General features: G+C 37.2%; 1 protein-coding gene across 2 annotated transcripts; it reads right to left on the bottom strand.

The window, feature by feature from the left end:
• Positions 1-221: 221 nt before the first annotated feature.
• Positions 222-11,752, bottom strand: LOC100368879 (ileal sodium/bile acid cotransporter-like). Of its 2 annotated transcripts, none has more exons than XM_085506386.1 (3): positions 11,313-11,752; positions 2,196-2,406; positions 222-1,689 (listed from the first exon to the last, which is right to left on the bottom strand). In XM_085506386.1, exons 1-3 carry the CDS (start codon positions 11,699-11,701, stop codon positions 1,096-1,098), a joined length of 1,194 nt encoding a protein of 397 aa, XP_085362512.1. In that variant the 5' UTR covers positions 11,702-11,752; the 3' UTR covers positions 222-1,095. The 2 variants fall into 2 exon arrangements, with proteins under 2 accessions (XP_085362512.1, XP_002733711.1); XM_002733665.4 differs by lacking the exon at positions 11,313-11,752 and adding an exon at positions 6,017-6,543.
• Between the last annotated feature and the right edge of the window lie 3,812 nt (positions 11,753-15,564).

Here is a 15,564-nt window from a genome sequence, read left to right as displayed (position 1 = left end):
TACAAAACAGCTTTGTTTTTGCTTGTGATTAACCAATGGTCAATTCTGTATGTATGTATGTATATATATATATATGTAATCGAATATACACAAATACAAAAATAAAAGTTGACCACACGAGGTTTCTGTATTAAGGTCACTGTCATGTTGGTGATTTAATCAACGACAATGTCAACTCGTGAAATGTGGGCGCTGAAGTACCTTGAAAAAATGCACTCATGTTACAAAACTTTCACAAGTTTACTTCTGTAAAATATGCGTTTATGTACAAAATCAAGTAAATTCAAAAGGAAATTCCAACAACAAAATAAGTTTAGCATGGCGGTGACGGCGTAGTGCATGTGGCAAATGGGAAAACACTACCCTGGCAGCTTAGGTGAAGAAAATGACTTTCGGTAAAAAATGGGGAAAAAATAAAACACGTACATTCCACATTTCCTAGCGTGTTGTCATACGAAGTCAAAATCACCTAATTTGGAAATCGAACATTGGTGACAACAAGATAGTTCGATATTTCAAGTTCAACAATGAAACTCATAGTCTGAACTGCGTAACGTTTACAAAATAACCAAAAATAAACTACAGTTTATATCAGGTGAAAACCATGACAACCGGTTCACGAGTAACCTAACTGTTATAAACTCCGATGTAAACGAGCAATATCTATTCGTCGTTAATGACAATAAATAATAGGACAGATTACGTCTAAAACATTTAAAATAAATAAAATAAAATGTTAATTGTCTTTGCATTGCCAATGATAGTTTGACGTCTTACTGCGATGTGAACAACGAATGGGTTTACACTACGCGATACATGCGTGCATTGTATACTGACGTACAGTGTTTAGTAAGTTTGTATTGATTTCAATTCATTTGGCATGGCATGATTTCCAAAAAAAGATATGCATAAAATCTAAACGTATCCAAATGTGAATTGCGTCTAATTTTGCGTTGTTATTATGAACACTGAGGGCGATATAAGCACAAATTGGAGCATGACGCTGACGATAGGCAGCGCTAACACCTTTCATCTAACACTCTGCATGTCCTGCAGAATTCAAGCAGTTTTTTAAACAAAGTCTCGTTCAAACAACTACACATGCGATTCACTCAAGTCTTTTGATGCTTTTAAGTCTTCAATGACGAATTCGTCTAGTGAGCTGGCAATCTTATAGTTGCCTTTCATGTCTCCTCTCGATATCGATATGCTTCCACTTTCCATCTTTAAGTTATCCGGTTCTTCTTCGTCAACGGCTTCCTTGTCATTTATCTTTTCTTTACTTGGTTTAGGTTCACGTGGAACGAGTGATATCTTTATTTTATATTTGGATAATACACGCTTGTGCAGTACGGCTATAGGAACGGTTACCAATACGAATAATGACTGAACAAGGGTGTAGATAGAAGGGAATACTTTCACCATGGGACCAGCATCGCGGAAGGATAAAGCCATGACGGTTAGAGCGACGGCGACGTTCTGCATACCCGTTTCGATGCCAATGGTGCGACGCTGGCGGACTGGTAGTTTGCAAATCTTGGCGAACAGGTAGCTGAAACTGTACCCGATGATTGGCATGAAGAAGGCGGCAGACCACAGTTGCCATGGTGACCGATATGGCGCGGTGCTCATCATCCCTTGGATAATCAAACTGATGACAATGCCAACAAGACCAAGAATACCACCAATCTGTGATAAAAAAAAATAATATTAATACTGAATCATATCAATTAGCGATTTTCCTATCACCACCATATTTAATTAAGGTAGAATGCTACTTGTGAATATGTTTATATGTACGCATATGTTAATGCATACAGCAGTGACAATATGTGATGATGAAATCTTTCTATAATTAATCGTTTTAGTCTCGGTCAATAAAATAACAGGCATAAAATGGAATTGTATTATCTCCGAACTGAGTACGATGACCCCATGTTTTTATTTCATTTTCTCAATCCTTTATTATTAAATATGTAAAAATAAAGAAAATGACAATATTTTTACTTTCATGTAGCATGAAAACAGTGTCATACTATCAAAACGATCGTTTGGTGTGCGTTTTTTTGTTGTTGTAGTTTTGTTCATAGACCAAGAAAGTGGAGGAATGAAATTTGTGTACCAACAACAATTAATTTTCCAATCAGTGTGATTCCCGTCAAAGTTCAAGCACGAGTTAATTACGTTATCCTTACCCTGCTAACAAGTCCGGCTTTCTTCTCCCATTTATGACGAATAAAGACTCCAACAACGACTGGGAGGATAATAGAAACCAATGCGATGATGATGTCCATGTATGGGATGGATGGTACGCCATCTTGGTTGGCCCAACTACGACTGTATATGAACAGACACAGCGGCATCATGCCGAACGCCACGAACGTCGAAACAGTTGTCATGCATATACTGTGTGAAAAAAAACGCAAATTAACAACAGATTCACTTATATGTAAGGTTGCATACGCACAAGAAATACTGTAAAACCATTTATAGTCACTGACATTTAATTTCATTTTTTGAGTGTTTTGAGCAATTTCACTAGGTTTTAGTTTCACGAATTTGGCAGGAAAACAATGAGTTCTATTGTTATTGTCCATGTTCACGGGGATTTAATTTAGCAAATATCACTTATCAATGAAAATATCGAACTTAAAAACAAGCCAAAATTAATGCATTTACAGGAAACATGTCGTGACTGTTAGGTGTAAATAGGTTTAACGTGTATTATTCAACAATATGGATTTTCAAATAAAAAATGTAATAATTACGCGACGAAATATTGGGGAATCGGAAAGGTATTATCACGAGAGATGATTTTCCAAGTTGGGGGAGCGGCAGAATCACCGAATCAGTGCGTTAAGTCGATTCATTGGAAAATGATTACGTAAAATAAACACGATACGTCTCTTTAATCTGTGAAAGATAATTTTTCGGACTAATGCACATTTAGTCTAATGACCTTTCGGACTTATGAACCTTCAGACTATTTTATCTTTGGGCTGATGGACCTTGAGATTAAAGGGGCATCCCTGTAATTTAATTATACACTAATACACAAATTCTAGGTCGCAATATAATAAGTATCATTAAACAGACAAATTAGGTTAATATTAATAACATATGTTACACTTGTTTTTACAAATCGCAAATACTGAGGTCACGGTGAAACGCCACGTTGGCGAACAGCCACGCCCCCGCATTGATCACATTTCAAAACAGCGGGGCTTAATCCACGTCATTGCTAACAAGGAAATAAACAACTATCCTGCATAGCTCACGTACGCCACACTATGTACGTCGTGAGCGCCAAAAAGATGATGCAATCGTGTTTTCTCTGAAAGCTGTGACCGATAACTAACCCGGATGACGTGAAGACTGAGTATTGAATTCGATTCAGGATTTGATGCCTTGTTCTGATACTATTATTTGAAAACAAATCGGCCACATGGTGATAACATATTGCCAAGCGTCATTTTCACATTTCAGATAAGAGGTCACGCAGTATATAATAGAAATATTTATCTCGATGTATCTCGAGTGATTTATTATAGTTCATAGAGTTCTGTAACGTCACTCCGATGTGCGGACGTGTTGTCTCGTTTTCTTACAGGGTTATGCGTTGATAAAATAAATAAAAACATATGGAAATTATGTTTTATTGAAATATAGAATAAAAATAAATGCCCGTACATATAATCCTAGAATACTTTCTCATAAACAACCGCAGGGGCAATGCTCGAAACGTCCAGCAAAGGACAACGGTTACCAAATATTGCCCTACTAGATACGTCTGATTCAATTGTACATCGACCTTCGATACACGACGGTTACATTGAACGTGGTATTGCTACTAACGTTAAACATGTCTGCTATGTGGATATCGAATTCCAGTGCACATGGGCATGTGCGATATGCGAGTTATAATTGCGACGAGACTGGCTGTACGTGTCCCCAGCGACTAAACATTGTACTCTGTACGAGTAGGTGCCGATGAAATCGCGACAAGTTCCTGGAAACTTAAGACATATATAGGATAAGTAAAAATAGAAAATGGTCGTCGTTTTGGAGGTTAACCGAGTCGCTGTGGGGGAAATGAAATGTATTTTTATTTGAAAAGAGGCTTATTCTGTATTACAGAACTGAAACTATGACAAAACACGTTATACTGTGTGATTCTGTCTACGTGCACTCATGTTTAAGCCACAATTAGGATAATGCTACACAATGAAAAGTTAGACACATTGTGACAAAAATAAACTCTAGTTGAACTACATGTATTTATTTATTTTCTTCTCTTTATTTAATACTTTCCTACGAAGCATATCTGCGTTTGAAAGCTTTCCAAGTGAAATGATTGGGTCACCCACGGCGTCATCAGTGGCTAACAAACTGAACATAGTTCGGTTGCCAAACAGTAAACACACCCCAACGTGGCGACGCGGACATAGTGGTTTTATTGCCAGCCAACAGTAGTTATTACTGACACAGTCACGCCAGATCTGACCTTTAGAATACGTTCGACCATTGGACAAACTGTACCACGGCGCACATTAAAAGAGAAATTGTATAATAGTAGGCGGTTTTTTTTTCAAAAGGTCTTTGTTCTCATACTGTAGTCTTTTTATACTAAGTTCCCGCGCACGTGTTAGTACCGGTTGAGTTGTCTGAGGTTGTAACAATCAGGTTTTACCGATGTAACGGGAATTGAATTTCGTATAAAACGTCCCATATTCGCGGAAATCTAGGAAATATTTTGTGTTAAATACAATGGCACACTACAAATAAAATAGAAATTGAAAAAAAGAGAAAATTGCGTCGATGAATAACATCCGTCTACACACAAGGAAAGTCTGAAGTGCCTGTTTTTAGTCTAAGTTCGTTGATGCATGTAATCGTAGGTCAATGTTCGATACTGTCCAAAGCTACTAATAGTAAGTAAGGAAGTTACTAAGAGTGACTTCGAAGAAAATGTGAAAGCTAAAGTTAGAGACTTTAGAGAGCTACGTGGTAAAAATTCACTAGTATAATGTCAGCATTTGGGGTCATAATGTAGAGCCACACAGACGCATGAATTATGAAAATGAACGTTGTTATGGTGATGAATACGGAGTTATTGAAATAAAGCTCTTCACGTGATGGTTGAGTTGGGAAACTTCCTTCACCTCGTTCGCAAGCAAATAGTTCATATATAAAAACAGCTTATAATGATTTCAAATACAATACCACTATTTTTATTAGTATGTACCATGTTATGAATACTCACTGTATTAAGCATTGTTGAATAATGCCAAAAAAAAAAACAATAATTTTCGCTAAACAAGAAAAAAGACGTGTCATTGGCAACACAACACATAGTCGTATAAATTACTCTTGTTGACGTTATAAATGTGTGAATAAATGCAGTGCACAGGTGTGAAAACAAATTAGTGACACCCAGTGAACGTGAAAATGCTGCAATATTGGCAATGATCCAGAAAATAGGATTGGAACGAGGCGCGCCTTTTCCATCAGCTCATTCATAAAAAGCTCGAGGTCGCGTGTGGAAGTTTCCATCATGAGAACACGCTGATGTACGTTCAGCATAAGCAATAAACACATTCCCGTACCTCAAATAAATCATCATATTTTAACACCTGCTAGGGCGATTTTAATGAAAATTGGCGACAGTTATCACATATAAACTAGTGTTCATTTTCTAGAAACGTTTTTTTTCTATGTATAAAATTGGAGAAAATATCGTAATTTTAAAATTACCAAGGTTTGATTGAGAGCTAACGGAGCAGACTAAGCTATGGAAAATACCACTATATTGTAATGCAAATTAAGGTCACCTTTTGTTTGTACGGGTAAGAACACGTCGGTAATGGATTTTTGGACACGAGAAAAACCATAGTAACCTTAAAAATTGTAATCGCGTTACATTTCAGGTCGCCAAGAATAAAAAATTCAGTCTATTTTAGGTCATTTGGGATAATTTCAGTCGCGGTATAGGACTTAAAATTAAAACGTTACCAACCTAAGTGAGACATCTCCCTCGATCCAGTAAGTTAACAAATTCGATGCCAGACCACCGGGGCTACAGGCCACAACTAACATGCCGATAGCATATGCGGGATTGAGGCTAAGTAAGTGAGCTAGTGCGAAGGAAACGAGTGGTAGAATGCCGTACTGGCAGAAAATGCCGATCAATACACCCCACGGTCGCCGCGTATGGCACCAAAGTTCCTTGAAAGTAATGGCACAGCCCATTCCAACCATCATCGAAAGCGAGATAATGGTCAACAATATCTGATTTGCCAGTCGGAGTCCCGCAACTCGATCTGACATCACCTCGGCTCCACCGCTTTCATCGTCCGTACCGTTCATCGTGATGTTCAACGAAAATATTGTCGCCTCAGTCATCCCGGAGAAGTCATTGCTCAAAGTCTTCGTTGTGTCATTCATCGTCGATTTTGCTGTGTCTATCTTTGTATGCTCCTGGAATTAACGAAGCAGTGTACCTCACTCTCCCACGATCGGAATACCTACTGAATGACGGTGATATGCAAATCGGGGGTATCCCTATGACATCAGACCATTTGCATATACGGATCGACGTGTCCAAAAAGAGGCCTCTAAAAACAATGACGTCACGCGATTCTCGCTCTATTATCCATACTTGGCAGACTCTATTTTTTTTATATTTGTACAAACTGAGGGCGCGAAATTTGACTGGGCCTCTGCTTATATGTGCACGCAGGGAGTTTATTTATTTATGTCATCTTTATTAATTCAATAATTTCGTTTTTCCTGATTATTATTCCGATAACAAAAGATTGCTCTGACCAGATTTGCCGTACCAAACTACGCATGATTTAGTATAGGACGTGGAAATGATTGTTAACAAAATCAGAATAAATTGACGAAAATCGCGCAAGAAAGAAAATCTGCTCAGACAACAGCAGACAACAGTTCTGTGTTTTATCAGACTGTATTCGATCTGATTAAGTCGGCCGATTTAAAAAAGAAATCTGTCTAGGCAGCTGATTTTTCGGTGCATACGATTCAATTTATCTAAGTGGCTAAACCGAGCCGTGTAAACAGACCTTCGTCCTATATGATAAGTGTATCACACGTAATCCTCGCTACTGCTACACGTGACCTTTGACCGCATTATACACCGTGACCTATATAAGTAGGAGGATCACTGCAACCAAACGTAAAGTGGATTTTATCACTCGTCCGGAAAAAATAGTTACAAAATCTCGTGCAGTGCTTGATTTTGTTTTGTTTCGATTGCTGTGGGTTAAAAATACTTTAATTCGAGTAGTCGTCGTGAACTTGTTGTCAGTATATTACTTTGAAAAATGACCGCAAATCTACCCCCCCCCACCAACTAAAATACTTTTTTTTTTTCAATTCTTATTCAAAAATTTATGATGAGTCTTGTTTTGTGACAACTGAATGTCTTTCAATTTAAAGTCACATTTCTTATATCGGTGACATCAAAATATGGCCGTCAGGGTCACGGTCATTGCTTGACCTGAATTACATTCATTTGCTGAACACAGAACTTATTTTGCCTAGCCTTGGTGAGGAAAAATAAAAAAATAATAATTTTTCAAACTTCACGACCAAAAACAATATTGTTTAGCCTAATTTCGTGACGACATTGTTTTGTATAAAGTTCGCTAGAGGGCGTACTATCAAAGTACAAGGGGCTCCGAGTCTGTGCGAAAACACTCAAAACGAGTGAATGCTATCGAAAACATTACGAAGCAATAAAATTCAAATCATTTTTAACCAATCCTACAATAAAGATTCCTTTCTAATACAAAATAAATACGTCATGACAGGGCTGTATTGATTGATTTAGCATTACACTTGTTTACGGCAAAGCAGCGCAAGACGTTTTTCGTACAGTGTCTACTGAACAACATTAGTATTTAAAAAAAAAGAGATTTTGTATTTGAAGATTATTTAGACATCATTATTTTTAATCTACGGAAAATGTTATCAGGATTTCGGCTAAGTGATCAGACTAGAAACAGAATTAGGTCACCGAAAAAATAAAAACTTGAGGATAGAAAGTGTAAGAAATGTAATAATGATGTGATATAGGATGAGATGCATTCAGTTTCATTCTGGAATAAGCATGTTTTGAAATTGAAAGATATTCTTTATTTCTAGAATGTAACATTACTAATAAAGTCACAGGCAAGAAAATTGCAGATGTTTTTCTTAAAATAATGAAGCATGACCTTGCCCTCTCTAATTTTTTGAAAAATACATTATTCAGTGGAATCACTTATATATAAGTGTATAAGTATGTATATAAATACACATCTAACCCGCGACAGAACCAATGTCTTTCCATGATGTCAGTTTTAGTATTTTATACTTTTAATACCTATATTTTGTCCTATTAATTTTTTACTTTTATTTAGTTAGTTTTATCAGTTTAGTCTTTTGTTATTTGTTATTTACCATACTAAACCCTCTGATGGTTTTGGTTGTGTAATAAAGTTATTATGATTATTAAAACAAGATTGACTGTAATGTACGACTCAAGTGCCAGATCATTTGACCTCACAACAGCCACGTGTCGGGCGGCGAGGCAACCATGACACGGGTTTCTGATGTAACGATGAGGTCAAGGTGTACTGCTTACATAACCACACCTAACTCAATTCAAATCAAAATGAGGCTACTGCGTTTCCCTATAAATCGCGCCCTCTAAGTCAGACGGAGCGCTTTTACTACACAACCAAATACCGTTTCATTGACAGAGTGCACGCATGCGCAACGAATTTGCTTCCCCGTGTACATTGCGCCAAGTTAAATTTATTAATTTAATAAAATAGTGTAATAGAGATTTTTACAGATAAAACTAGTTCGTTTGGGTCATTGATGTAATTTGCGTCTGGTTCTTCTGTTTTGTTCAAAATAATAGTAGTGTGCATCAGTTTGCGCAATCCGTCATCACTAAGCATACCCCATGCGCTGGAGGTTGTAATGTTCCGCCCGCATTATGTGTAGCATTATCCTACCGGGTGGGCGGAACAAGCGTTGCTGGTCAAATGCATTTCAGAAAAAATATTAAATAACATATTATGTTAAACCCTCACTCTCATTACTTTGTTTGTTTTCGTATTTGCTCTGGTTAAAGCGGGAGGGTCGTCACCTGCGCACGCGTGGTAATTTAGTCCCAAGTGACGATAACAAGACATGCTAAAAACGCAAAGGCTTATGACCTGAAGCCTGTTGTACAATGTTGTAAACAATTACACGCTATAGCTATCTGACGCATGCGCAGTTAACGACTTCCCGCTTCAATGTGCCCTTTCGTTGGATTTTAGAGAATGCATAGCGGTTTCTCTCAAGCCATTCAGCGCTGTTTTGAGGTATCGGAAAGTTGCTGATGATATTCGAAAATATTTGCGCATGGCATTTTGGCAAAGCACGTGACGTCAGTACGTGACTCGTAGACGCTCAGAAGAAACCTGCGTGTTTCGTTGAATTTCTTTGAACAAAATAATTATTCGCTTTGGAGTTTGAAAAAAAAAATCGTCATGTTATTTTGAATATCGGTTCCTGGATAAGTCCACTGACCATTTTTAAAGGAAATGTTGTAAGGATGCGTCTGTCCGTAGTTATAATTACGATTCCATAGTGAAACGTGTGCTATATCTGAAATATGTATACGTTAATTGTAATACATCTTCGTGCCAAGAACGTCGATTTTGCCTGTAGATAGGTGGTCTCCTCAGCAAATGAGTGTATGCGTTAAAAAGATGTTTGCTTTCATCATAACCTCTATTTTAGTTAGTATGTATGGGTCTCATATCAACTAAGAGGACGACTTTGACTGTTGCGCAGATCAACGAATGCAAACTGAGACGTTACCAAACTATTGAGTAGGTGTTTTTTAGGTGATTGGAAGTTATCGAAGGAGTCACCGGTGGTAATTAGTGCCAGTCGCGCTCAGGTACCCCCCCCCCCCCCATTGCGTGATTTTCCATTAGAAGAGCTCGTTGGATTGTGGGAAATTCAATGTTTATCAACACAAATGTCGCACATGCGCGGCGCGACGACCACCGCCCTTTAAAATCACCCTTGTCATCACGGATGCAACCATAGATACTACTAATGTAGTTGAAATTCTTTTGTTTTTATGTAGAAAAATACAGTATTTTTATTTTAAAATCATAAGTTATTGAACACACTACATAGTTAATAATTTCATTTAGTTTCATTCAGTCATAATTCAAGACATATAAAAGGCAAAAATATAGAGAGTTATAACAAATTATATTTTTTCTGTAATATTCTTGTGTAATCGGTAATTATGACAAGCCTCCTGGGCTGGTTGGCGATCCGCTCCGCTCAAAAAACAAACAAAATGTTTTGGCTGTTGCCACGGTAGGACATGAACGTGAAGCTCGTGTTGCTGTATAACTAAGACCGGGACCCCGTATACGAAGTTCGCAATGAGTATTCAGTCTTCAGGATTCACTTCACTTTATTATTAGTGCGTACTTTGCTGATAATTTTAATTATTATTTCCAACAGTTTTGTGATTAGTAGATTCTTTGATTGACTCTCGAACACAGCAATTACAGTTCAATCTCAGTGCAACCGTGACGTTGCGCTGGGATTACGTTGATGCAGTGTAACAATGTCGTTGAGCAACACACACACAAAACAAAACAAAAAACACTGACCACTGCTATTACAAGTCTGGTAGGAGGTCAGATTTAGGGTGTTAGGCCGGAATTTTTTTTTCCGATTTTACAACCCAACTAGAGTGACGGTATGAACAAAATCGGCCTAGCAAGAAAATACGCTACTGGTGGAAAGTTACCCCACTTTTGAGGTCAAATTTCTTGGTAACGAAAAAAAAATGGATTTTAAAAATTGAAATGGATTTCGAAATAAATAAATGGATTTTTAAATTGAAAACGGATTTTAAAAGTGAAAATGAATTTTGTAAACGAAAATGGATTTTAAAAACGGAAATGAATTTGGAAAAAAAATGAATTAGGAAAATGAAAACGGATTTTAAAAATGAAACTGGATTTTGAAAACGAATTATAAAAACGAAAATGGATTCACAATTGTTTTATACATTGAAAACAGATATCAGGAACGAAAGTGAGTTTTAAAGATAGATTTCAGAACAGAAATTGGTTATTAAAAAGTAATTATAAAATAAAAATGAATTATAAATAGTTTTATAAAATGCCATCATGTGAGTCACCTCGGTTGCCGTATCGTAGTGTTAATGACGCATCAGACAGAACAATATCGATTAACTATAAAGATACACCAACCTCAGTGAGACATCTCCGTCGATCCAGTAAGTTAACAAATTTGATGCCATGCCACCAGGGCTACAAGACACAACTAACATACCAATGGCAAATGCAGGATTGAGGCTGAGCAAGTGCGATAACGTAAAAGAAGCGAATGGGAGAATACCGTACTGGCAGAATACACCGATTAGTATACCCCAAGGCCGCCGTAAATGGCTCCAGGTTTCCTTAATAGTGATGACACAACCCATTCCAATCATCATCGAAACGGCGATGACGATCAACACGATTTGGTTTGCCAATCGGAGTCTTGTAAATTGCCCTGACATCTTCCCGTCTTCACCCCCAGTGGCATTGTCCGTACCGTTCAACGTAATGTTCAAATACAATGTCGTCGTACCGGTCATCTCGTTGTTGATTTTCGGTTTAACCGATAAACTGATACTATTTCTTGTGAGTGGGGAGCGTTGATACAGACCTCAAAAGTAAGTGGCAATTGAACGAGTTGACAGTTTACAGTCTGTCGACAACAATTCAGAACCCCATTTCTAATACAGTTTAAAGTGTACCACTATATATATGTTGCTTACTAGCCCGAAACCAGCAGTAATGACACAGTTATATGGTGCAATTCTCGTCATCTGCGCATGCACATTGCTGCGATTTTGCAGAATTCTGCTGGTAGTTGAGACTGGGTGTACTTTACGAGGTAATAATGTGTTAAACAACAGAAAATAGCTGGTATAATAAATTTTAAAATAACTTATGTTTTACTTAAGACCAGTCACGTGTTTTTCACTTACCGGAAAACACTTTGAAATAAAATGTAGCGGCTACATGCCGTTTTAGCCAATGTGGCTCAAAGCACAAATTAACAAAACCCTAATTCAATTAAAGACAATTTTCTTGTGAAAATATACTCTCCTTTAAATTAGTTACATATTATATTAGCTAAATTAGCTAAAATAACATAAGTTGTACAGTATTTTGCGTTCGAAGGTCACATCACGGGACAGCAATGTGATCCAGTCGCCACGACCCACACTCACTGACGGGACTGGGTTATATAAGCGTACTGCTAACATCAGGATTGCTGGACATCGAAACAGGATTTTTTAAATAAGAAACAGTGGTAATTTTACTTCCCTATATACTTATCTTATCTTTTCGACTGTGATGGGTACCGGCAACATTCAAAGAATGCTGCTACCGTGACGAAAGAAACGGGGTATGTAGGGAACTTTGACTCCGTTGGAAGATAACACTTACTCTGTAGAAAGGCCAGGTTCCATCCAAAGGAATACACACAGTAAAAAATAGATAAAGATAAAGCAAATTCCTAATTACATTTTACATTTTTATAATATTTCTGCTAATTTGTGTTTAAGAATCAAACTTGGAAATTGCGTACGAATTACGACATTTATTTTGGAAAATGCTGTATTCGCTTACAAAAAATAAGATCTTTGTACAAATTACGGACGAATAAAATAGCTGATTAAATTTTACAGCTTGCCCATGTCTACGAATTTACGTTTTTTTTATTTATTTAAATTACATTATTACGAAAATAAAAACAATAGATTACAGCTTACGAAAATACCCCTTGCCAACCCTCTACGTAAGTATGTATGTTCGGGATTCTATTGCGACAATGCACTAAGTACGTGTTTCAGTCGCTTAGCTGCAAATATTTTACAAATTTTCCGGGGAGCTAATCAGTGGAGTTGGGAAACAAAATCTTCCTATACATACACGTGTATTATCGTCGTACTAAAAATATTACAAATTGGAATGGTGTCGACACTACAGTACAGTGTAGTGGGTTTGCTATGGGTTAATAAAATGTTGTCATATTGTATTATAATAATGAACTATACTCACAGCACCAGTAGATGGGGAGTCGATCCGAGCGTAGAATCAACTCCGAGCCAATATCAACATGGCGCCGTGGGGAGTTCGTTATGATGTGTTTAATTTTACGGTGGTATCGCTTATTTTGACTTGAAACCCGACCGGTATGCCGGGTGGGTGTGTGGCACAGTGCCATTACTGCCGAACGACCGAGAACGTGAAACACGCAGACGACACACCGAATCGATCCATGATCGTAAAAAATGTTTAAAGCGGGGGAGTCGTCACCTGCGCATGCCTCAGATGGCCATAGTCATTGTTTACAAACAAGCGTCTACACATGAGCCTTTGCGCTTTTAGCGTGTGTTGTTTTTGTCGCTTAAGACTCAATTCCCGCGCGTGCGCAGGTGACGACCCTCCCGCTTTAAAGATGGCAAATGCTTTGTTTGAGTTCGTTTTTTTACGTAACAATCCCCGCAACACTCGAAAAGTTGCAGGATGGTTTCGTTACCAAAATTAACGTCAAATAGTTATACAGATTGAGGGCAAATATACTACAGTAGAGTAATAAACGTGTATAATAATGACGTAACATATTGCCCAAATATGGACATGGATATGCTAAACTATTAGTTTTAATTAAGTAAACATCTGTAACAATCGATATAGTGCATAAAGTGTGGGCTTAATTTGCGAACGAGCGCTCCACCGAATCGGCACGACAATGTTTAATTCGTGATCCATGATCTTTCGAGGTCTAAATGCCGAGAATGTTGCATTCTGGGTATATTTTCAAAATGAAACCAGCGGACCACTTCAGTGTCTATGATGATTATCCATGTTCGTACGGCCATGTTTCTGTCAAGTGCACGCTCTAGCTTCATCTCTTAATTATTTCAAGATCTGTTGCCATACCAACCAATTTTATCATTTTTCATGGTGATTACAATAATCATTGGGGGGTGTTCTCGATATAATACTAAGTAGGAATGCATTTTGTGAACACAAGTACATTTTCCCAACTAAATCGTGTGCTGCTTTTCACATTATTATGTATTCTTTCTAAATTTTAATTGAAATTATTAATTGCACCTCATTCTTGATCAAAATAATTTTAAATTAAATCTGGGGAAAATATTATGGTGGTTTATCATGATTGTGTATATATCACCGAATGTGTAACATTTCGAGGTTTCCATTGGCAGCAAGAAGTCACGTGACATGGCAAACCTACCAATAAATAAGACTTCACACTGAATGTGACGTCATTTGTTTACATATTTGCCAACCAGCATACGAACGTATGATACCGAGTGTCGTTCAATGATCAGAAATAGATCTTGGTCAACATGATATTTACATATGCGTGCGTAATTAACAACAGCAGCAAATAATTCTATTATTACGAATCTTCCGTTGAGCCCGACACGAAAGCTTACATTATAGAAACAAAATTCAGGACGCTACTAAAATAAAATACTAATTCGCTCAAGCTCAGAATGATCGAATATCATATGTTCGTTATTCATTCACCTCACTCGATTCGGAAGGAAGTATGTTATGAACGAACGAATAAATGGAAGAATAGGGGAACGAACGATCCTAGAAAATGGTTCTTACTGGTATCAAAAGTTAAATATATCAGGTTTATAAATGAGTCGGGTATGCCAAACATTGAAGGACCTCCACGCTTATTGTGTATTTACTAATGTGTATTCCCGTATTCCACGTCACCCATCCATACTGTTATCAATAACATCACGTACGCACATTCCGATCCCCGAACAGGAAGCTCCTGTTCATTACAATAAATATCAAAATAAACGACAAAAATACGACTAAATATGCGTAAATATTTAAATACTAGTACGTTATTAAAAATATTAGGTAAATGTTTCATTTTTTATGGAAATTTAGGTAATATTGTTTTTAATGGGAGTTACTACATTTTAATTTAATTGAAATATATTTCAGTCATTCATACAACTGACTCACGACAATCGCGAGATCGCGATTAATCAATATTACATATTGAATAACACTTCACTTCTTTGAGTGTTCTGGGTTTTATCAATATGAACAGAATTACGCTTCATTTTGTTACATGTCGTTATGAATGGCGGCCGCTAAACATGAAACCATCATACTATATCGTACGCATCACGTGATACTCCTTGGGCGTTTTGATGTCCAGCATACACTCGATATGTGCGATGACAGTTACTCAATACAGGGTTCACCGTCAAAAGCTCTGAGAATCGTGGATTTTGAAGAAAAAAATATCCGTGAAAAATTACAGAATAAAAATAGGATCAAATTATAGCAATATCATCATGAGAAAAAAGAAAAATAATTTGCATTAAAAAGATGTCTTCCACCGTGACACGGACAGTTAAATGGGCATGTACAGACGGTG

The sequence above is a fragment of the Saccoglossus kowalevskii genome, chromosome 12 (assembly GCF_978046115.1).
Source record: "Saccoglossus kowalevskii chromosome 12, keSacKowa6.1, whole genome shotgun sequence".
In the NCBI taxonomy this organism is placed as follows: domain Eukaryota; kingdom Metazoa; phylum Hemichordata; class Enteropneusta; family Harrimaniidae; genus Saccoglossus; species Saccoglossus kowalevskii.
Note: the sequence above shows the minus strand (reverse complement) of the source record. Positions and strands in the feature narration are given on the sequence as shown.

Bases quoted from the DNA above. Each gene is read 5' to 3' on its own strand.
- LOC100368879 (XM_002733665.4), bottom strand. From the start codon at position 6,444: ATGAATGACACAACGAAGACTTTGAGCAATGACTTCTCCGGGATGACT. The intron at 2,407-6,016 runs GTTGGTAACGTT...TTTTTCACACAG, and splicing joins GAGGGAGATGTCTCACTTAG to TATATGCATGACAACTGTTT. The intron at 1,690-2,195 runs GTAAGGATAACG...TTTTTATCACAG, and splicing joins AAGCCGGACTTGTTAGCAGG to ATTGGTGGTATTCTTGGTCT.